The sequence below is a fragment of the Gallinula chloropus genome, assembly GCF_964237585.1.
Source record: "Gallinula chloropus genome assembly, chromosome: 3".
Classification (NCBI taxonomy): Eukaryota; Metazoa; Chordata; class Aves; order Gruiformes; family Rallidae; genus Gallinula; species Gallinula chloropus.
The window spans coordinates 12547737-12571689 of NC_140087.1; the positions used below are offsets into that span (position 1 = coordinate 12547737).

Consider the following 23953-nt stretch of genomic DNA (forward strand, 5'->3'; position numbering starts at 1 on the left):
TGATAGAAAAATGATCTTTTAAAACACTGTGTCAGCATTACTTTGGACTGTTACACACTATGGGTAGTTAACTAGATACTGAGTTTTATTTAAATTAGCTTATGAAACTATTTATTCGAGGCTTTTATTGTTTGTTGAAGTGCTTTAAATATTAAAAACTTGATCAGTTGTTATCCCAACCCATATTTCCCCATCTCTCCACAAACTGGTCCTCTATTCTATTGTGTATCTGTTAACCTGCTTAATGACTGCTGTACAGTGCTCACATTTCTGGATTGCTAAATAGTTTCATCTGCTTAAACTATTCATCAGAGGAAAGCTGATAGATAAGAAAGCTTTTTTGTCGTGGGCAAATGACGCCTTACTCAAGAGTCTGTCCTTTAATTCTACAGACTACCAGGAGTGTTAGCTCGATCTGGTTTTGTCCTTAATCACTGCAGTGGAGCTCTTGCAGAGAGAATGGCCGTTGGGAAACCATTTGGGAAAATGCCTATCAAGCAATTTATACCTTCCCCATAACAATCAGAAAGTGTGAAGAAAAGCAGTACTCAGAATTAGAACAAGCACTAAGAAGCCAGCGTAGCTCTTAAAGTTTTTGACAGTTACATTAATTGTCTTGACTGCAAAGAATACCCTGTTCCTCTAGAATAACAGGGAGGATAACTACGTTTATTAGTAGTAAGCATCTTTAAGAATAATACCATGTTGAGAGAATCTTCAGTGAAGATGCTTTTTTCACCTTACAGTACTCCTACTGCAGTACTATACATTACTTTCTTCCAGAACCACTAGGTTAGAACTGATCTAATATAATCCTCTCTAATTTTCTGTCTAAATGAGTATTTAGACACCAAGCATGAGAAATCAGGTAATTTCTCATTAGCTGAGTAGTTTTTCTTTTTCCTTCGTGCTTATTTAGCTGCTTCATGGGCAGCAGTTTTGGTTATGAGGCAACAGAAATGGAAAGCACAAGTCATCACAAAGTGCATCCCCTTGCATTTAATACTGATGCATTTAATTTGTTTCAATTTTTTTCTTTGTTCTGATCCTCCTGCCTTGACGTGAAAGTTGAGCAGCGATGTTCTACTTTTCACATTTAATAAATATTAGAATTAATATTCTCAAACACAAATTAACCCACTAATCACTTCCTCCGTATTGCAGCCTACTGTAATCTCTCTTTAAGTCATGTTATTACTTGGTTATTACAATAGTAAATTATAATTTCCCAGTTCCACAGCTGTTCATAAATGAAAGACACCTCAGTCTGAAATTTTACTTTGGGTAAAGCAATGTTATATATTAGTACGTTTTTAATGTATATCCATAATTATTTTTCACTAAAATTCATCTAGAAGCTGCATACAACTAAAATACAACTGGTGGCTGTATAGATAATACTTGGCTTGCTGTTCATGGACTGCGTTTTCTGACCTCCTTGCGTTATCAGGAGTCCTTACTAGAAGATGCGTGATGTCATGTCAGTTTTCAGTCTTTTAAAGTAAACCTTTGCAAGATCCACAATTTGAGCATATCTAGCTGTGCTTAGTTCTCAGTTGGGAATGTGGGAATTGGGGAAGAGGGCTGCTGCATTTTGGTTTTGCGTTTGTTCCTCCCTAGTTGTTCATACTTAAATCTGAGGCAAGCTGGTCATTGAGGGGTTTTGTGCAATGTTGCTTATTTCTGACCTTGATCCCAGCATCATGGAAGAGTTGTATTTGTTTTTCAGTTCTGTTTTTCAACTTGTCTTGACCCATCTTATTTTCTTTCACGTCGATGTCTCCACAGCTGTTTCCTTTCTTTTTCCTGCACAATGTTTCTTCAATGCTTCTATTCTAGTCATACATACCTCTTGCTGATCATTCTTCTGCTTTTCATGTCTGCGTTTGCATTCTTTAAAATTGGGTCTTCTACTTCTTTGACCAACAAACTCACCACAGTCGTGTAAGTTTTTGTAGTTTTTCCAACTTTAGCTGATTTCCTAATAGACCTTCAGGGAAGTAGTTAGTCATTGTGTCACTTCTGCTTTAGTTTTTTCTTTGTGCTTTCTATCCTTTCTGTTCTACAGTGACCTATTATCTATAATTCCATTTCTTTGAGTTTTCCAACGATTTTTTGTACCACTGGGTATTAAAATCTAAAATACTCAAAACCCTACAGGACTGTGTATCTGTCTGTCAACATTCTTCCATTTCCTGGTTTAGAACTCTTGGTTTTGAGGTGTTATCCAGGGAGACTAATATGCTGGTTACTCAAGGAAGTCCAAAATAAAACTCTCCTTTTTTGTTCACCATTTTACACTCCTGAAATTGTACAAAGATCCTTTCCAGCCAACAGTCCAAAGTCCTAGGTTTATTTCTCACAGGCTGTGCATCGTGTAGTTTTTGAATCTAAGCTCATGACAGATGTCTCTTTTTTATTTTAATATGAAACACCCATTCATGAGGACTCCAGGGTTAGAATCAGATTATTCTGATTATTCATGCTACAGCTTGTAAACTCATTGTCTGATCTTTTTTCCTATGCTTGTGGATACCACTTGCACAGACAAAAGTTGATCCTTTAATTGGACAGTTCTTGTGTGGTAAAGTGGAATTGTCAGCAGTAGTTCCAGTTCCAGAAAATTAGGTGGTCTTTTAAATAACTTGAGTTATTACTATTTGTGAGAAGATTTAGTGTATCTTAGAGGAACAGGCTAGGGTGAAGCTTCATATTACTTGTGGTCCCCTTAGACTGCATGGCTACGGGTTTTTTTATGCAGGTAAGGAAGAGAAGATGTTAAAGACGACCCTGTTGTTGCCTGCCAATGAGGTTGCATGCAATGAGGTTGCATGCAGGTATTTGCATGCGTGAGGTTGCATGCAAATACAACCTTACTTATGGGCGTTCCTCCTCAAAACTGCTGAATAACAAAATTAATTATCTGTGCCTGAAGGAGATAGCACCGTGGCTATTTTTTCCCTGCTGTCTAATAACCTCTGTCTTACTGAGATTGGGTAGATGAGGCTATCTGCTTACAGCAACAATGTTGTTTATGACAGATAAGTAAAACTAAGTGTTATCTACCTGTCACTGCTGGAGAGGTCATGCTGAATTTCCCCATGGCTTTATGCACCTGACGATAGGTATTCCTGCTGCTAATTAAGGGGCCTTTGTTTCCAGAAGTAGTGATATCAGTTCTGAACTTTGGAGTTTATCAAATCTGAAAAAGTGCATGTGAATAATTTACAGCAATTAAAAAAAAAAAAATTAGTAGGCATTTTGAAGCTCCTGTAAAAGAACATCCTAATATTGTAAACAGTTCGTTTAGAAATGGTGACTCATCTTCTTAGGAGAAGGGGATGAACACAATGTGATCTTGCATAAGTACAGAGCAAGAACTGCAAGAGGAAACAGGGCTGAGTTCAACAGAATGCTTTGAAGATGCAAAGGGTTAAAATGATAGAAAACAGAGTTGTTCTGGGGGAAGGAAAGGCTTCTTTCCTCTTCCACACCAAAAAATTAAGACATTGTGCATAAAGCGAAGATAAAAACTGTACAACGCAGAAGGAAACTGTTTTCTTCTGCTGCTATCATGTCTAAACAGTTCTGGATACAATTTTAATTTGCCAGTGTTGTTGAAGTCTTCATAAAACTTGTTTTGATTTTAGTCTCATGCTTCCTTGAAGACTCAAGTGGTAAACATTTGGACATAATGACGCAAACAGTAGGCTATCAATCAATCCCGGTTTTCACAGCATTGTTGTTCATTCAGAAAAGCTGTGTGAACTGACCTCTTTCTACAGCAGTGTCATTAGTTCTTTCAGAAATAAAACAAGGATCAAAAAGACTTCCAGGATTTTTCTCTTAAGACTTGCTGTACTGAATAATTTTGTAAAATTAGGGATCAACTGTTTTCAATTAACTCGGCTTCTTTAAATGTATGTTGTATGAGAGACTGCATATTAATTGGTTTAGTTCTCCCTCAGTTTCCTAAGCATTGACTTCCAGTAAATTAGTCAAAACGAAAATCAAATTTAAATTTGATTTGCCATGTAAGCTCCTAATCTTAATGCAAGTGACAAAGAGTGTAATGGGAGGTAAATGGATGCAGTGGGAATGTCTTTGGGTTGACATGAAATATGCCTGAGCTTGTGCTGTCTGAGGTCAGAATTAGCTGGACCTGGGTTTTAGCTGCACAGCAAGAAGAGGAGCCACACAGCATCATCCCAGTCCTGGCTGCTCCAGTGGTGAGCAAACTTGGGAAGCTTTTGCTTAACCTGTAAGTCTGACTGCTTGTGCTCTGTGCAGGCTGGCCACTGCTGTGCAGTGTTGAAATACTTCTCCAAGGCCCTGGCCATGCTTTGATCCTGCACAGATAGGACAGTATTATGAAGGGTTAGAGGTCTTGTAGTGTGCAGGAACACTGAAGATGATTAAAAGCTCACGGGTGATAGGAATTCTAGTCCACTTTCTCCTCTACTGTGAGAGTCATTTGGCAGGTCAGAACTGAACTTCAGACCACTAGTTATTCCACCCTCCCTGTGTCCTTGACTCAGTGGAGCTATACATGTTAATAGGTCATCCTGTACGTCTCCTTTCTTGTATGAGTCATTACTTATGCCTGTTTTCTTTTCCTAACTGGGCCATCTGTTTGGATTATCCTTCAGCATCTGCCATTCATCTGCCTGACTACTGACTTTTTGATTATTTATTTTTTATGTGCACACACTTCTACCTTCCCTGATTACTTTTTTTTTTAAAAAGTTGACATTGAAAGATGCTTTTTTTCCCTGTTAAAATTGCATGCCTTTTGATCAATAGGGGTGGAAGTCCAGAGATTATTTGGGGATTGTAGAATTAATAGTCATGACTACAGAATTAATTAATATAGAATTAATTCGTCGTGACTACACAAAAAGGTTTATAGTGTGGCAGCTATGGTGTTTATATGGCTTCTTGTTAGCCATCCTGGTTTCTAAACAAGCTCTTTGCATACTCAGAGAGGGCTTCTGTTTATGCATAACATTCTGGCTTACACAGTGGGGGCCTGGGGCTGGTTGTGGTCTTTCTCCCTGGCCAAACCACCACAGTAGGAAACAGCAAGCATAACTTTGTTTTAAGGATTGCTCCAAGTTTACCTCAACCAACTATACAAGGATTACCATTTGGTAGCTTGTGTGCCCTCTGCTCCCTGCCTAATGACAAATGGGATGAAATTTAACAAGTCCAATGCACCTAGTACAGAGTAACTCCAGGCACAAGTATAAATTGTGAGAGGAGTGGCTGGAGAGCAGCCCTGCAGAAAGGGATCTGAGGGTACTGGTCAGTAACAGGCCCAGTATGAGCCAGCAGTGAGCTCGGACAGACAAGAGGGCAAACCACATCCTGGGGTGTATCAAACACAGCATAATCAAGTAAAAAGGGGGGGATTATCCCACTGTATTGACCATTGGAGTGGCCTCACCTTGAAAGCCATGTGCAGTCCTTAACCCCCCCAATTTAAGGAGGGTGTGAAGTTCCTTGAATGTGTCCAGAGGAGTGCAACAAAGCTGGGGACAGGACTGGAAGGAATGGCCCATGAAGAGTGGCTGAGGACTTTGGGCTTGCCTAGTTTAAAGAAAAGGAGGCTTAGAGGCAACTGCATTGCTCCCTACAGCTTCCTCGGGAGGAGACCTGGAGAGTGAGTTGCTGAGCTCTTCATCACGGGATCCAGTGACAGGATATATAGGAATAGTTCAAAGTTGTGCCATAGAAGATTCAAACTGGACATTAGGAAGCATTTCTTTACCAAGAGGGTGGTCAGAGACTGGAAGGGGCTTTCTAGAGACATGGTTGATGCCCCAAGCCTGTCACTGTTAGATTCATTTTGACAATGCCCTTAACATGCTTTATCTTTTGGTCAGCTCTGAATTGCACCAACAGTTGGATGGAGATTATCATTGTGTGTCCCTTCCAGCTGAAATGGTGTATTCTAGTCTTTCTTCTTCTACCCAGCAACTTTCCTAATACCACAAGAGTAATGTGCTTTTTCTTTGTGACTTGGAAGTTGTTCCTGGGCATGTACATGCACGCACTTTGGAAAGGCTAAGATGCAGGAAGAAGTACAGCAAAGAGGGAAACAATCCTGTTTTTCTGACAAGCCTTTGGAAATTTGTTCAGCTTCAGCTCAGTTTGTTCTGTCGGCCACCCAGTAAGTTATATGAGTATCAGACTCCAGACTATTCTCTTCAAATTTGTCAGAAGGCCAACGACTTTATTCAGGCATAACGAAGCTTAAGACTATTAACAGTAGTAGTATGAAAGGGAGAAAGTAAAATCCTCCAGAGAGCGAATTTGTCTTATTCTGTTTGGAAATCACAAGCCAGCACTTTGGAAATTCTCTGCAGAAGAGAAGTGGGATTTTTCATCCTAGAGCAGTCTGCTTCATGGGCTGCAGCAGAGCTGATCTTCCTGGGAACATCAACATCCTGCCCCCAAACCCCCGATGGAATGCTGTGGATCTGAAAATCTAGGCAGTGGAGAAAAGGTTGGGGGGAAATTACTAGAAGTTGGGCAAGTTCTCTGTCAGTAATCTGCCATGGGTGTAGGTTTTCCTAAAACTGCTGGAGCAATTCAGAGCTGACCAAAAATTAAAGCACGTTGTTAAGGGCATTGTCAAAATGAATCAAACACTGTCAGGCTTGGGGCATCAACCATGTCTCCAGGAAGCCCCTTCCAGTCTCTGACCACCCTCTTGGTAAAGAAATGCTTCCTAATGTCCAGTTTGAATCTTCTATGGCACAACTTTGAACTATTCTTGACAAAATGTTTTGGTTGTGGTGAATTTTGAGTTTTAAAAGGAATTTTTTTGTGTGTTTTAGGAGGAGACCTCAGGTTCTTTATGCACTGTATGAACATTGCAGTGTGTTCCCCCAGACTTTATCACTTAGACAAAAGATGAGTGAAGAGAGACAAAAAGGAAGGAGAAATTAGAGGCACTGAGGGGTGATATGGCTTGCACCTGGTCACACCGAGGTCAGTAGCAGAGTTAAGAATTGGATTTCTTTGAATCCTGATCTAAATCAGGCTGTCTCACCCCAGGGAGATCACAGAGGTCATGCAGTATGACTGAGCCATCAAGAACTTCACAGGGAAAAAAAAAAACCAACAACAAACTTTTCTTCTAGTTTCCACATATATCCTTGTTTACAGACACAAGCATGTCAGAAACAGCGAAAGTACATGGAGTGTATAGGCTGAGGTGATATTTGTTATGGTTAGGTTCATAGAAAATGTGAGTCCTCCAAAATACTTTTTTTCAAGTAGGGATCATCATCCTGTTAACATTCATAATGCTGCTTTTAATGCTGTAACTGGTGAAAGAAAGTGTAGCTGGAGGCTTTAGTGGGTCTGCCAAAGCTGTAGGGAGACAGCAGTAAACTTCTGCACAGTCTTGCTATGTGAAGTTCTCAACCAGGACACAATCAGATTTAGACATTGTGATGTGAGTGTTTTTATTTACACTAGTAAACAAAAGAGGGGCTAGAACATGTGTTGGTTGTGCTGTATGACTATCAGCAGTTCTCTGGCTTGGGTGTTTCGGGGTTTTTTTTTTAGGCTACTTACTAGTCTCCCAGAGAATCTGAGCAGTGTTCATGCATTAAGAGTCTGAGCCCTATTCTCTGTTGGGGACATAATTTGGCTGAATAGACATGAGTTGTTCTCTGGCACTTAACCTGAGATCCAGAGAGTGGTTCTGGTCCACTTTGAGCTACATCTATACCTTTAAATTGGGTATACGTACTGTATCTGTAGAGGGGGCTTAGTAACATTCCCGTCTTCACTGCTTTTCTTGCAGTCTTACTCTAGTCTGCCTTGATGTATGTAGGTATATCCTGATTTTCCCAGGAGGCAAGCATCTTAAGATCTAAAAAAAAGAGAAGCTTCAAAGCTGAAGGACCTCCAAAAAAGTAACTAGGAGAAAACTAGCAGCCTTAGCAGTAACATCAACCACGCTTACCCGCTATTAAATGGTGTTTGCTGTGTCTTACTCTCTTCTTTAAGGATTCAGCAGCACTTGTTAATAGTAGTTGCCCACTTCTTGAATGCCTTGTTTTAATAAAAGATTTTATAACTTTGCATTCAGTGATTAAGTTGTACTTTCTATCTTATTTGGCACCTGTACCAATTTAGTAAGAAACTAAAGGTAAACATTTTGCCTTATGTCAAAGCTGAAGGCTTAGGCAGCAGCTTGGCACTGCACGGAGAGGCTGTAGTCGTTGGAAAGGTGAAAGTGTTTGGTGCTCCTTGCTCTTTTTCCTGATGGGATTGTCACTGCAGGAGCAGAAAGCAGCGGGTGTATATGCTTTGGGAAACTTCCCCAAGCCCAGTATCTTAATGCAAACTGTTGCTACTCACTGGCAATTTAAGCAATGAAGCCAGATGCAGGAACCAGATGCACAAGTAGATGCCATTATGCCACTTGTGTTTTTGGGGATCTGCATCCTCAGATGGAAGGTGGTGGTTGCAAAGTCAGATCACATTTAAATTGCAAACTAATGCAGCAGAAATTGGCCATAACTCATTTCAGAGCTATATGTTTGAAGTGTTTTTGTTCACGTAGCTAGTGATTACTAGTAATATTGCTAACTAATTAATGATATTAACAGAGCAAATTCTATTTGTAAATGCTCCATGTGTGTGCTATACGTTTTATCAGTCTGATTTTTTTTTTTTTTGCTATAAAGTGGAAAAATATTTTTCTGAACTTAAAGGAAAATAAAAATACTTAAGTTACCAGTCAGACTCTTGAAAAATAGCAAATTTTATAGGCTTACCAGCTTTGATGCTACCTCTCTTGATATTTTAGAATGGAAAAATGAAAATGAACTTTTGATGAAAGTTCACTTGCAATCTTAACTCTGAACAGGTAGCTGTTTTGTGATATTTTTGTTTGTTTGCTTTGGGGGTTTTGGTTTTATTTTTAAAATACTGAGTTGAAAGCCCTTCACGTATGCCCTTACTCGCTCACTTTTTCCTAAATTCTTCAAGACTAGATTCTTTAATTTTACTGTGGTAGAGATTTCTAGGTACTTTAATCTACTAGCTGTTCAAAAGAAATTACAGTATGCCTTCAGAAAAAGGTATTTCACGTGTGCAAAACTCTGTTGCCTTCTCATGAAAGAATTTATTTTTCAATGAACAAGGGCCCGGAAGAAGCTAATGTAAGTATTTTAGCAAGGGTTTGTATTTCTCTGATAAACAGCACTCCCCTTCTGTTTGTGATCACAGGATGAAAGCTCTCTAAGCTTGTATATGTACATTTTTACTGCTACATCATGTAGTGTGCTCTTAAGATTGAGATCTCATTCCCCAGGAAGCATTTCTGTCTAAGATTAATTGCCCTTTTAAAAATCAGTGTTTGATGTATTCCTTTGGCTATATCCTGACTCACTTTAACCCTCTTTGACCTGACCCCACTGACTATTACCGCCGTGGCTGAAGCAGGAATCCTTCAGCTTGATGTATGCAGTACAGACTCGAGCCTGCGGTTTTTCACAGCGATGGATTCAATTAGCAGAGTTTTTACTGATCGGCTTAGCAGAGGTTGAAGGATTTGTCAGACATGCCCGTACTTTGGGGCTAACTGAACAGCTCATCTCCGTTTTCATGTACAGCTTGTTTGCAAAGTTGTCTGATTTGTTAAATATCATCATAATACTGCTGGAAGTGGCGTTTTAAAAGAGGCAAACCCAGCTTATTTTTTTCCAGTTAAACGTGGGAAGGTACAAAACATGAAATAGCAACTGTTAAGCCTTTGATCTGTAGATATCACTTATCACTTTCCAGGGCAGTGTTTTCCGACTGTAATTATGTCCGAATGTCCACTTTTGAATTTGATTTATTAAACTGGGCAGATAAACTAACAGCATTATGGCTTGATGAAAACAAGTAGAGATGCTGGTCTTTTCTGTATTGGCAATGCTTTTCCAGCAATGGTAATCTTTCTTTGCTTTGCCTTGCTAGGAACAGTTCATCATTTGATTAGCTGAAAAGTTCATTAGAAAAGATGGACGGCCATTAGAATAGAAGAATATTTGCAGGCATGATGTGAATTATAGGAACTTGAAAATGAAGTAAAACAGAGGTTGAAAGTTCAAGAATGCCATTAAAAACCTTTAAAAGTGTATGAATGTGCATATGCATGGGGAATATATAATATGATTGTATAGAGAATTTGCTGTTTAATTGGTTGGCATAACAGTATTTTGAAAACAATGACATTATAAAAGTTCTCACAAACTATTAGCAACAAGAGGTCTTTTACAGCAAATTTATTTGCTTTATGCCAATCTTCATAGAGAAAAATCTTTATCAAATGTTTCATTTTTTCAAGAAGTATACTGATCGCTTTTAACTCCCCAGCTGTGTACAGAAATAGCCTTAACAGTTTCTGAAGGTCAGTTGTACACAGTCTTAGAGGGAAGGGAAACCTCAAATTTAATTAAGGCTGTGGTGTGTGAAAGGGTTAATTTATTGTAAGTCAAGATGCTTGCTGTTTAGAAAAAGCTACAGGACCCCTAAAAGTGATATAGCTCTCCTTCAACAATGGAAAACATTCCACAGATGAGTTGGGCTCAATTTGTCATGCACTCAAGTGCTTATCTTTTAACACACACGTTGCCTCTTCTTACACAAAAATGTCTCGTGTTGTTGTTACATGAAGGAGCAGCATGATTTGCATTTAACTTTGCCACTTTGTTCACATGTGTGTAGCCAAAATTAAATGTATGGCAGAAAACCATTCTATAAGCTTCAGTTGCTAACTCCAGGCTTTTATAAACCCCGCTCAGGCTTATTGCTAGTTCAGGTTAAGGCACTGAGCCAACCCCAGGAACAGGCTGCCCAGGGAAGTGCCGGAGTTGCCATCCCTGAAGGTACAGAAAAGATGTGTAGATGCAGTACATAGGGTTGTGGGTTAGTGGAGGACTTGGCAGTGCTGGTTACCAGTTGGACTCAATCTTAAAACTCTTTTCCAACCTAAATAATTATATGATTCTCTGCTAAGGAAGAAGGGGGATCAGAATATTTTCTGGGAGCTTCAACTTATTTTTTTCTGCCTGAAGCTAGATGTTTGGGAAGCATCTCAGGCTCAGGCACTAAAAACCTTTTAACTACTAAAATGTTAGATGCTTAAGGGAAAGTAATTTTGGATTCTGTCATCAAATAGTTTGGGACATATTGCAGCAACCCTATTAAAAAGCTTCTATTAAATATACCTGAAGAAAATAAAATTAACCCCACCCTCCCAAAGTTTACTTAAACCTTTCATTTCTGTTTTCTTACCTGCTTTTCCATTGAACTGCATGAACTCTTATAGAGAAGTCCCCTTGGTTGTCTTAGATGGCACTACTGCCAGTGTTAATTGATTAGGACTACATGGAGAATTGTTAAATATTAATTTCTCAGGCAACCTGGACTTAACTGGTGTTTGAGGACAAATTCACTTTCTCTAAAAACTTTTTCAGTGGAATAATCATTTGCTTTACATACACTTAAAATCTCTTATCAGACAGAAGGTAACCCAGGTTCTCAAAAGCTGCTCCAAAGTGTAACGTTTTGCTTGTGGTGATTGGTTCCATCCACATTTTTTGTTACATTCCAGAAATGTGGCTACCTAACCTGAGGATAGACTTGAGGTGGATGACAGGAAATAGAGAGAGGAAAAATTGCATGGAGAAGAAAATGGTGAATAAGGGTGATGCCAAGCATTTGATTTGATCTCACTATTTTATGATACTTAATGCAGATAATAATGTTGCATATTCATCTAATTTCATTTGGGGGATAAGGAAAGCTAGGACTGTGCTGGAATATAACCCACAAAATCTAATCATACTGAGAATTGTGACAGAAACCTTCCTTTCCTTGTCTAAACTCAAGTAGGAGATGTTTATGCCACAAGAAGATCATGTAGAGATCAACCAACTGGCCTGTGTCAAAAACATATAAAAAATACAGCAGTAATTAAAGTTAAATCAGTGAATCTGGACTTCATGACAGTGTTACAGTGGAGGAATACTTGGGATATCTTCCCTGGAATTAGCCTGTTGCAGTTAAGTACTCTATAAGAACAGAGTTTACTGGGTTGATGTAGGTCTAGTTATCATAGCACTTTGGATTAAGTAGCATCATTTCTTATGAGGAGCTCTGGCAAGATGACATCATGGTGCTCTTAGGGTGAAATTGAGACACTTAATTTGAATGCAGATGCTCCAGAATGGAGAGACGAGTTGTAGATTTTATTTATCATTGGATGTCTTTGAGGCCAGGAACTTGCCATAGTTAAAAGCTCTTTGGAGTACCTGCGTAGATATCAAGACTGTCCAGTGCTGAGAACATATATTCAGGAAAACTCTGACATTGAGGTTGAGCAATAGAACTCAGGTTGCTACCAATGGTTACAATGAGAGATGCCCTCTTGTTGCTGCCAGTTAACCAGATCTACTCAGATCTACCAGACTGTTTGTTTAATTGGGCAGTTGGATTATATCCGGGAACTGAAGTTCTTATTCCCCAAACCACATCTTGCGTTAGGAACAATGTTTACTCCAGAAACAGAATCTTTTTGAGGAAAAGAAGACTTGTTCTGAATGATGCATTGACCATATGTGTTTTCCATGTGAGTTCTTCACCTGAAATCAGTGTCAGTGGCTTTCCCCAGGGCTGGCAGGATATGTGGGCAGGAAGGAAAAGTCAATCCTGTGCTTTTGTGTCACGTATCAGCCTCTACATTTTTGAGGTCAGAGGAACCTTTTTGTTGTGGCTAGCCTATTTTAGAGTTGGCTTGGCAGAATTTTTTGTGTTCTTGCTCTTGATCAGAGGACAGTGAATAGCATGTCTAGATGATGGCCATCCAGTCATCAGTGTTTCTGCTGAAAAGGACAATTATTTCAAATTAGGTGAAAGGAAGGCAATAAGGATTTTGGTAGTTTATGTGTGATAAAAGTGAGGGGGAAAGCATGTTAAGATTGTTAAGGAAAATGAGTCACTTCTAGGAGTGAAATTTACTACTGTGACAAGCAGGGTTCCTTTGCAATAGGGTGGTGTGCACAGAAAAGTAAGGATAGCCTGTGATGTGATGGCTGAAATAGCCAAGTGTGAAGCTCCTGAAAACTCAAACGAAGATTTTATTCCTATTCAACACTTTTTAACTAAAAACAAACCCACACACAAAAAAAACTAAAAACCCTGCATAATAGAATGTGTTAGGAACCTCACACCTTGAAGCTCTAATTTCTTAATTATATAATACCAGTAAGGAGAACTGAAGTGTTAATTGTCAGATGTGCTTGTGCTAAATTAATTCAAAGAGCAAGTAAGCATTTGATCAAGAGATTTGACTAAGCTCAACTTCATTTGTACTTCCCATAAAACCGTGTTAGGCATTGAGCACCTGCCTGTACTCAGCTGAGTAAGTAAGATTTGTTTGAAATACAAGTTTGTTTTTCTATTTGAGACCTTTATATTGAGGTCATCGTTACTGTGGAATCTGGATGTCTCACCACATTTTTGTACTTTGGTCGCTATTACACACACGTGTGCCAGAACCCGATTGCAGGAATGGCCCAGTTAGATTTGAGTTTATGAATGGAGAAGCCTGAAATGACATGGTTTAATTTCTAATTATTTTTTTAAATATACTTAAGCAAAGCACAAATATTTGATTTGTAGATGGGCTGAATTGATTCTGTAGCTAAGCTTGCTCACTAAGCAAAGAAATGTTTTGTCATGGATAAAAAAAAAAGAGATTGGGCTAAGGTAAATCTTGCTGAAGTTATGTGAATGTGTTTAGAAATACATTTATCATTTTTTTGATGTTTATGGAAATTCTATTAGCGCATGTAATTTTTTGTAGCAGATGCAATGACTGAAAATAATTGGGAACCTTGTTTTGTTGTAAATGGTATCCAGTCTGTCAATTTTAATATCAGACATTGGGGCTGTTCTCAATTTTGGGCAGGTTCCTCTTGAAGAGCTGGATGCTATTCATCAGTGTCAGTGCAGTAGTTGAAAGATCCCTGTATCAAATCGAACCAGTACAATATTGAGGGTTTGGGGTTTTTAGAGATGGCACCTGCTTAGAAGTGCAAAAAGTGAAACACACTGATTGAACGCTTGTTTATTTGTATTCTGCTGCTGGTGCAGAAGTCAGTGGAGTACTACTTGAGACTTAATGGGGCTTGTCTGGGGCTGTCTCTTCTCTGGGTCACCTAGAATATCCAACCTGAGGTGCCATGGGAGGGGAAGGATAACTTCAGCCACTGTTGGGTTGTGTCTTACCATGTCTGGTTCCAAGTCAGAAGAGAGCCTGTGCATTTCCTTGCTAATATAGTGTAGTCCTTTGTAAATAATTGCGTGGTTTCATATGCGATCCCCTGTGCTAGACCAGCAGCCCAGCTTTCAAGAAGGAAATTTTCACCTTTGCTTGCCAGGGACTTAGCCCCACCCGGCTTTAAGAAGTGAGTCAGCCGTATCTCGCAGTAAGGAGCTTAGGGGTTGCATCTACACGTGAAGGACATTACTGAAAGCTATGCAGCCATAAGTAACTTCCTAGGACATCCTAAAGAGGTAGACAAAAATCTTCCCAGTGAAGATGTCTGTGTGTCTCTTCAGAGACGTCCAAGGCCCCATCCCTGGAGGTGTTCACAGCCAGGCTGGATTGGGCCCTGGGCAACCTTGTCTAGATCATGCCTGGAGGTTGGTGCCCTACCTGTGGCAGGGGGGTTAGAACTCTGTGATCCTTGGGGTCCCTTCCAACCCAGACCATTCTATGATAAGGCATATGCTGTCAAGGAGTGCTGAGGCTGCCTCAAGGGACGTTCACCTAAAGGCCTGTTCTCCTGCCTGCTAATCAGAGGAGCAAGGGAAAAGGAAAGCAGCCACTCCACAGCCACAGGAGAACTCTGGTCCTTGTAACACTGACCTCAGATGAGTTTCCTACGTGTTGTCAGCAATACTTTCAATATCGTGTACTCCAGAACACGTGATGTATTCTGAAGATAAGCGAGCAAATGTTTATGACCCACTTCAGAGATGAAAACGCTGGGAACTAGTTCTGTTACGCTGTTCATTAGCTGCCGCTGCACGACACTCCTTGGTTATATTTACTCCTTATGCTTTGTAATAACCTTGACCCAGTATAGTCCCGTGGCCTTGTATCACGCAGGGAGTGCATTAGTTGCACCTCGCTTGGAGCACGGGGATCTATTTCAATTTTTAGGGGTTTAAAGTCAATTTTGTAACTAGCGCTGCCCTGAGTAAGAAGTCATGGCTTCTGCATTGTCCATTTTGATGTCTACAGGCCGGTTCTGGGACTTGCTACACAGAGGCCTTAGATACCGAGGATTCTAACTGAAGTACTCTGGGGACACTTTCGCTACATCCTGAATATCTTGTATTGTTAGTAAAAGAATTTAAGCCAGCTAAATTGCTCTGAAAGGTGATTGCTTAGAGGCTTCAATTCAGAAGTATTTCATCCCACTAAAGAATTTTAAGTGGTGCATGAGGGATGTAGTCTGGCTAGAGAAGCTAATCCTGTGTAGGTACCAGGGAGTATGTAGCTGAGATGTTGGTGAGCATTGTGATGCTAATCTGGGTGAAAAATGGCTGAAACGTGTGCCTTTGCCAGAAGTAGCCCCTTCTCTCTCTTCTGCTCTTGGGCACTTGAATCTGACTCAGAAATTATCTTTTTTTTTTCCTTCCATCTTTAATTCTCCCTTTCTGCATAAAAAGAAAATTCAGTAGAAAGATGTATTTAGATTACAGTGGTGGTATGTGTAGCAGTCTGAATTGGTGCTGCATAAGCTAATTATATTCTTTTGTTTCTTAATTTTGAGCAGTTTGCTTTGCAAACAGTGATTTATGTAGCTGAAGGAAATAAGAAAACTTACCACGTGCTACCATGACATTGCAAATCTTACCTTCTCTGAGGACTACAGATTCTCTCTTCTTTGTTCTTTCTCTGTCTCTCCCTGATTCTTGAACATTGAGGGGTTTTAGAGGAGGCTTGGCATTAGCAACAGCAAATTCTGTAGTAGTTAGGATATTCTCCATACAGATGGGAGAGTGGATTCAAGCTGCCTCAGATTGGGGAGTGCTTAGAACAGCAGCCTGAAGGACTCTGAGATGGAACAGCCACTGTCCCATTCCCTTCCCTGTCTTCAAGAGTCCCTTGCCAATATTACTTTGGCTGGATCAAGGTGGCACCTTACAGATGGCCAGACAGAAGGCCTCTTAAACCTTTCAGAACTGCCTGTTTCTCTTCATCTTTCTGTACAGAGTTGGAATACTCTTCTGATTCATTAGCCACCTACTTTAAGTGTTGCACCCTTTGAGTTAGTGTCCAAATTAAGCGATAGGAAACATCTCAAAAGTGTCTTAGTACATAACATGTAAGCATAGTTATCTGCCTTCCAGAGGTGGACAGTTGTTAAGTTTTACCAAAAGCTTTGTAATCTGTTCTTAACCATTTTCACTAGTGACTTTTGGGGGCTATAGTGCCTTTTGTATTCCTGGAAATAAAAGGAAATAAAAAACCTGGGACAATCACTCTGAGAAATTACTTCATTGGTCTTTTTTTGTAATATAAAAAACCCCTCTGTTTTTAACTAAATAGTCACTATGTACACACCATTATAAAAACTTCCTACAAAACATGTATTGCTGTTTTCACTTCTGAGGTTAATTTGCAGCAAGGTAAAAACCCTCCATCTTTAGGTCACGTGATGCCTAACACGTAACTCAGTTCTATTGTGATCTCACATCCATGAGATGATGGTAAAACGGAAATCCTGGGGGTTTTACTACCTTACTGACTGAATGTTATAAAATGGGTATTAACAGTAAGGATGATATCAGGCCTGGACCCTGCGCACTACAGATGAGCAGAATTATTTGCCCTAATTTTTATAGGCCTGGTCCAATGACATAATGGCATTAATCTTCTTTGTAATTAAGTAATTTAAATCTTACGCCACTCATTTAACTGCATATTGTGTAGTAACTTGCAGGCTTTTACAGAGGCATTCTGTCAGTCAAAAAAAGGCTCTTTTATCATAGAATGTGGGGTGTGGATGAAGAGGAAAGCACATGGTGCTTCAGGATGCCTACGAAATAGCACAACTCTTAAAACTGTGAACAGTGATGGAAAGAAAAATAGTAAGTAAATCTACTATATCTGTAAGCCAGGTGGAGGAAGCTTTCATGATAGGTAGCAGATCATCCAGATCTCAGATCAGTGGTAATGGTGGCTACAAATTAGACAGCTGTGGAGAAATTTTTTTTGTAGCGTATTTGCTGTTGGCAATGTGTTGCTACATAAAGTGAGAGAGCCATGTGTAGGAGAGTTTCAAACTGGGGAACTAAACTGTGAAAGTTGAGGGAAGTTTGGGTAAACGTGACTTGAGTGAGAGTTTATGGTCCCTAGTAACAAAAGGAGGGAGGAATGCTAAAGTGAAAACAATGGATTTTGTGAAAGAAGGCTACAGTAAATACAGAATTGGTTGATAAGATCTCCTTAGTCAAGCCTCGAGGGGAAAAGGAATTAAGGAGAAGTGATGCTTTGTCAGAGATAATACTAAAGCATAAACAATGCTAATGCAGAGATTCAGGCTTTAATTAAACTGGAAAGTCTACATTGACCTCTGAGACTTTCTCAGTTTGGTGAGAATCAAACAGAATAAAAGATTTGTATGAGAAAGGGACAAAGTTGAGCAGGTAATGAGGACACCCAGATCGACTGCATCTCATTTTGAAAGGAGAGGCATCAAGTTAGTACTTACATGCACGCATACCCCAAAATGTTCTGTCACACAAGAAAATGATCCTGAGGTCCTAAAACTTTTAATCTTTTGTGCAAGTTTTTGCGAAGAAGTCAGCTGTGTATGGGTGGTTTGCAGGGTACTGATGCCAAAAGAGCCTTCTGCCATCTCTCTGTGTACGCAAATTAGTTGTTGCTTCTGATATGTAAAAAGTCATTAACCCTGTAGCCAACTTGTGGAATACCATAGAGAGATTTTAACTTGAAAGTGTTAAGTACAAGTATTTGGGAGTTACTTGAAAAATATTTAGTTGTTCCCAAACTTCTCAGTGTAAAACCTTGGTTTCTGAGATCCTTTCTTTTGGAGCTGATACTCCTGACAATGTGGCTGGTAATGTTACAGCCCAGTAAATGCCTGCTTTGCTTGGAAATGCCAGAGGTTTATTTTTTAATGATGTGCTGCCTTCTTTTGACCTGTCTGCAGTGAAACTAGAAACCAGCAATTGTTTATGCTTAATTTAGTGTGATAATGTGTATGTTATGCCATGTTAGAGAATCAAGCTTGCTGTGCTTAATTGAAAATTTGTCCAGAATGTGGTACCACATGCGGATAACACATAACTAATGTTTTAAGGGCCTGGAGCATCTTTAAGGGCCTGGAGTATCTCCCCTATGAGGAAAGGCTGAGTGAGCTGGGACTGTTCAGCCTAGAGAAAAGACGAGTAAGGGGGGGACCTTATTAATGTTTATAAATATCTTAAGTACGGGATGCAGGGGGAAATGGCCAGCCCCTTTTCAGTGCTCTGTGGAGACAGGACAAGGGGCAATGGCTGCAAGTTGGAGCACAGGGAGTTCCACACCAACATGTGGAAGAACTTTTACACAGTGAGGGTGACAGAGCCCTGGGACAGGCTGCCCAGGGAGGTGGTGGAGTCTCCTTCTCTGGAGATATTCAAGACCCGTCTGGACACCTCCCTGTGCAATATGAGCTGGGGAGCTGCTTTGGCAGGGGGGTTGGACCCGATGATCTCTCGAGGTCCCTTCCAACCCCTATGATTCTATGATAATGCTTTATTCTAAGCAAGCATAGCTGTGTGGTCCATGCTACTCCTAGCATGAGGTCAGTGGCATGTCCAAGGATGATTCTTCCTAGTCTAATTTAGTCTGTGAGGCATAGAAACCTGGTTATAATACAAATTTCTACAATCATTTTGGTTGCCAAGTAAGTTTTTATTTACGTTACAAAGTGGGAATTATGCTACATCTGGGGTAGCTGAATGAAAGAGCTGGTGGTGGAACCTTTTGGTCTGGATCCTGCTCTCTTCCATGCAGCTCTTGGGGAGCACAGTGGTTTGCTCTGCAAGATAAGCAGTTGGAGGGGTTGCATAAAATGTCAATTAGAGAAGGGAGTGGTATTTTTGAGCACTGAATGTGGATTTCGCTGTGGTAGGTCCATGTGAGAACGACAGAATATAGTATAAAAGCAGTAAAAGGTCACTGCCTAGGCTTTTTTTACCCCTGACCATTATTTGGAGCATATTTCAGATGCGCTTCTCATCTCAAGGCTCTGAAATAAATTTTCAGGGTTTTTTTTTTTTTTTTTTAGTTCATGACAGTTAATGTCAGTTGCTTTAGCTGGTTCCCATCACTTAAATCAAAGGATCAAAGTCCTTGCATCCTCCGGGACAAATATAAATAAAAAGATTTGAAATATTCTTAGAAAATATTCCTGTCATACTGGGAATTATTTGCTGACTTTTCCAAGAGATGAAACTAAGTGAGAAAGTGCTGCTAACTCTGGAATATTGCTAGAGACTTAAGTAAATTATTCTTAGCAAAACAAAATTACTTCAGGAATATTACATGTATTGCATGCCTGACACATTACACGTAGTCCAGCTCTTTCAGGAGATCATATTATTAAGAATACAACTTTATTAGTACTTTTTTGGGGAAGTTCAACATCTCAAATATGATCTGTGTCAAATTCATATGGCTAGCAGCCAGGCAAGATGGATATGCTATGTGTCAACACCAAGCTGTGATCGCTGTAGGAAAAAAACCCTTGCAAACTAATAAAGAAGAGCATCACTTTCATTAAGTTTCATGTTAACCCAGTTTTTTCTTGGAATTCATTATAACTCAAGGTTTCTGGTTTAGCTGATAGAAATCTCAGCTTTCTCCATACCAATATTTCCTGCTTTTCTTTCTGTTAAATGTTAAACTCTGTAATACCAATTAAATCTACCATGAATTAAGTATATGTAAATCTGTAATCTTCCTGTGAACCCTGAATGGTGTGCTAGTGGTTTCTCTTTTTTTTTTTTCCTTTGAATTAGATGGAGAGCAGAAGACTCAAGTGATGATTCATGGAATTGAGCCAATGCTGGAAACACCCATACAGTGGCTAAGCGAACATATGAGCTATCCAGATAATTTTCTCCACATTAGTATCATTCCCCGACCTACTGATTGAAACTCAGCTATTACTGGGGCAAGGATCACTCTGAAGCTGGAATTACAAGGGCATGTCAACTTCTTGAGTCTGTCAGTCTTGACAGAGGCAGCCTGACCAGAAAGGAAAGGAAAAAAAAAAAACAACCCCAAAACAAAACCAACAAACAAAAAACCAACAAAAACCGAAACAAAACAAGAAGTCCTCACTGCTGCAAGCCAAACAGGAAGAGAGATCCTATCATCAGCTAAGGGCAATGGGGCTGATCTTATTTTGCATCACCGCTGCTTTTCTTCACCGCTGTAATTAAATCAGTTGCGATATGAAAGATTTTTACAGGGCCTCTGCAAGGCTGGTGTTTTCTTGTAAAAAATATAACGAAGCTGAAACTTGTCAGCCTCTGAAGAGCAAATGGAAATATGCCACTTGATTGTATTTCTGATTAACAAATAAACAGGGCTGTTTCCTAAAGCGGTACTGTTTCAACTTTGAGAGTGGAAACATTGGTTTAATTTTCTAGAAAGTTAGACACGGAGAGATTCGGTTACCAATAGCTTTTGGTAAAAGATCAAATTACTGTAAACCCATCTTTCCTTAATGAGAAGTTCATGTTTACAGTATGTGTATTGGTATGCAAATGATCTTTTAACTTTGATAACAAGCAGTGAGAGATTTTAAAGTAAATCCGTAAGCATGTTTTCTCATTTAAAAACATGCACAAGTTAATAATTTACAAATACTTTCAATTTGTACGCTGTCACTGAGTACTCCAGTATGTTTATTATTCAAGCCAGTTTTCATAGACTAGCAGTGCTGTAGGATAATTTGTCTCAGAATTTGTCCTGGCATTTCTTTGTGCTCATCTAAATTATTTTTTCTTCTGTAAGAATATTTTCTTAATTTAGTTTAAAAAGGTTGTTTTCTTTCTTAAAAAAAACCAAAAAAACCCAACAAAACAAGTAAATGGATGTTGCAAATTATTGTATCATGCTGTTTATTCCCCTAGAGTAGAAAACAGCTAAATCATAGAATGATGAGCAGATGTATTGCTTTTTAATAATATTGAATTTTGGAAAGCTGAGGCTTTTCCAAGTTAATACTTCCTTACATCTGAGTTTAGTTTGCTACTGTGGTCCCTGAGCAATCAGTCAGAAACTTGGAAGCTTCTACTCACATTGCACAGGTTTTTCCTTAGTTTAGCAGAGATTATCTGACTGCTTTGGTTTCCAAATACTTGTTGCCATCTGCTATAGGACTCTTAGCTTTCATTTTTCTTCTTGTTATGCTGAATTCATCAAACGGGGTGCCATATAGCTGTGTCTGCAGTTAGTGCTTGTTTGTTGCACAAGACTATGTTTATAGTAGGCATACTATGAAATATGTCAAATATTATCAAATATAAAGAAAGCATGACTTTCCCCCCCTCCCAAAAAAAATAGTTGCTGTGGAAATTCCTAATCAAAGTCTTGGCTCCCAGTGCTGTTCCCACTCTTTTCCGTGTTCCCTTTATGGTAGGGTACTTACCTGTAGCTGAAAAAGGAGAAAATGAAAACCTCTTTAAGAAACAGGAGGGGAAGGATCTCCCTGGGAGAGGATAGAATGGAGGCTAAAAAAAGCCCTAAGGGCAGAAAAAGACATTGGATGGTGTTTTAAATGTAAATGAGGAAATAGAGTTAAGGAAATGGAAAGGAAAAGGTAATAGTGAAATAAACTTACGCTGTATTCTTTGGGTCCTGAAGAAACTTTAAATCAAAATCAAACCTTGCTGATCTGTGTTTATGCAGAATTGAAATATAATCTTCTTTTAGTGGGGTGATTTGGTTGAGTTATTCTAATTTCCAGTTCTGTTTGGAATTTTTCTTCACCGTGTTGGATTGGCATTCATAAACTTTCTTGGGTGGACACATCTAAATATCCTGGAGAATTTCAAAGTCCTACTATTAGATGAAGCAAACATTTTGTAGAGTCTTCATATTTAAAAAAGAAAAAGAAATCTTTTGTAGAGTTAATTTTTCCATTAGTCAGGGTAAGAGGCAGTTCATTAAAAAAACCCCAAACTATACAGATCGCGTTTCCTTTGTTTTAAGGTAAGCTGGAGTAAGTCAATGGATATTTTAATATACTCTACACCAGCATTTTAAGTATACAGCTCTCTTCTCATGGCATGGATTTGCTAGTAAATCCAATTTTAAGGCCTAGCATGGAACAGGGAATTAGCTTGGCTTTAAAACATATTCTTTCCTCCTATTTTAACTATTTAAACTTTATTAAAAAAATAAAACAAAGCTTGAGTCTGTCATTTATTTTCAGCTAAATACGGATTTTTGAGATGGAGTGACAAAAACATCTAATTAATACTAAGTAGGAGCTTAAAGAGCTGGTTGGGTGAGGGATCTAAACAAAAGTACATCATCACAGAAATGAAGTTGGAGTCTTTGCATTACCTGATTTAAATCACATCTTTGTCATTTCTTTTACATGGTGAATAACAATAGTAGCAGAAAGTGTGTGGCTTAATTACATACCTTTCTTCACTTCAAATTGCTGTAGCATCTGGGAAAAAGAGATTCAGCCTAAATTGGTCAGAATTGAACAGTGAAATTTATTTCAGGAAAAGTGCCAAATACATGTGCATGTGGTGAGTAAGTTCAGTCACAGTTTAAAACTGAGCAAAACGGCTTGTTGCTGTCATTGCTGTATTTCATGTCACTTGGCAATGGCTGCCTCTGTTTTTTGAGTGCTCTGAAGAAAGTTTATTTTCTGGTGAGTTTTGTGATATCACTGGCTGTCAGTCAGAAGACAAGGTGATGATGCTCTTTCATTAATAGCTAGAAATTGGTTATTTTAGCTTTTAATATTTCGGGGGGGGGGGGGAATTGTCAGATGAGATTTGCCACTATTCACAAGAAGAATGTGAATTTGACGTTCTGGGACCGGTAATCCTGAAAAATGGAAGATGATTTTGGACTGAGTGTGTAGTACAGAGCAGCCAGTGGGACTAGGGAGAAGGATTTCTGCTGGGAGAATGATGGAGCTCGTGTGGTGGTGTGTTACACTACGGAAGCACGTGTAATCCTGGGCTCCCAATAGGTACAGAAAAATGGAGGGGGGGAAATGCTTGAGTGCAGGGGCAGTGGTTACTGTGTGGAATATTGGGGGAGGCTGTGCGGAAAGGGGAGGTTTGGACTGGCACTGTGCTGCCTTAGGGGCAGAAATGCTGCTGGCTACGTGTATCGGTGTGGTTGGGAAATCTTGCAGGAATGTGATGACAGACGGAATCCCAAGGACATGTCCAGTGCAGGAACATGCAGTGTGAACTAGCCATGAATAAATGCACAGGAAGGGCAGCTACTGCAGTGCTTCAAGTTACTTCTCTGCTAAGAGCTGTGGGAGCTGTGGAGCAAGCTGATGCAAAGGTTAAGTTAGGGAAAGGGTAAGAGCTGGTTACCTGTGCTGACAGTGGTTGGACTCGGTGACCGGGAAAGTCCTTTCGGTTCTGTGTTCCTGCGTGCTTTGCTCTGACAGCCAGACACTTATCAGCTGATGTAGGTTCTTGATCATCACTTCCAGTATTATTTATATCCTGTGCAATAATTATAGCCTTCTTTTTTCTTCTTCTTTTTATTTTTTTTTGTCATTTCCTTATATGGTGAATGGTGCCTGGGTGACAGCTCCTTGTTTGCAGCCCTGGCAATAGCTGTTTTCAGTTTCGGTAT

At 39.5% G+C, this 23953-nt stretch overlaps 1 protein-coding gene across 1 annotated transcript in view; it reads left to right on the plus strand.

Annotated features, from left to right (window-relative positions):
- Positions 1-20807, plus strand: part of ATG5 (autophagy related 5) — a 79630-nt gene extending 58823 nt beyond the window's left edge. Inside the window, exon 8 of the mRNA XM_084261759.1 lies at positions 20122-20807. Within this exon, the coding sequence (XP_084117885.1) occupies positions 20122-20258 (137 nt within the window). The 3' untranslated portion in view covers positions 20259-20807. The remainder of the gene's footprint in view (positions 1-20121) is intronic.
- Positions 20808-23953: the final 3146 nt, after the last annotated feature.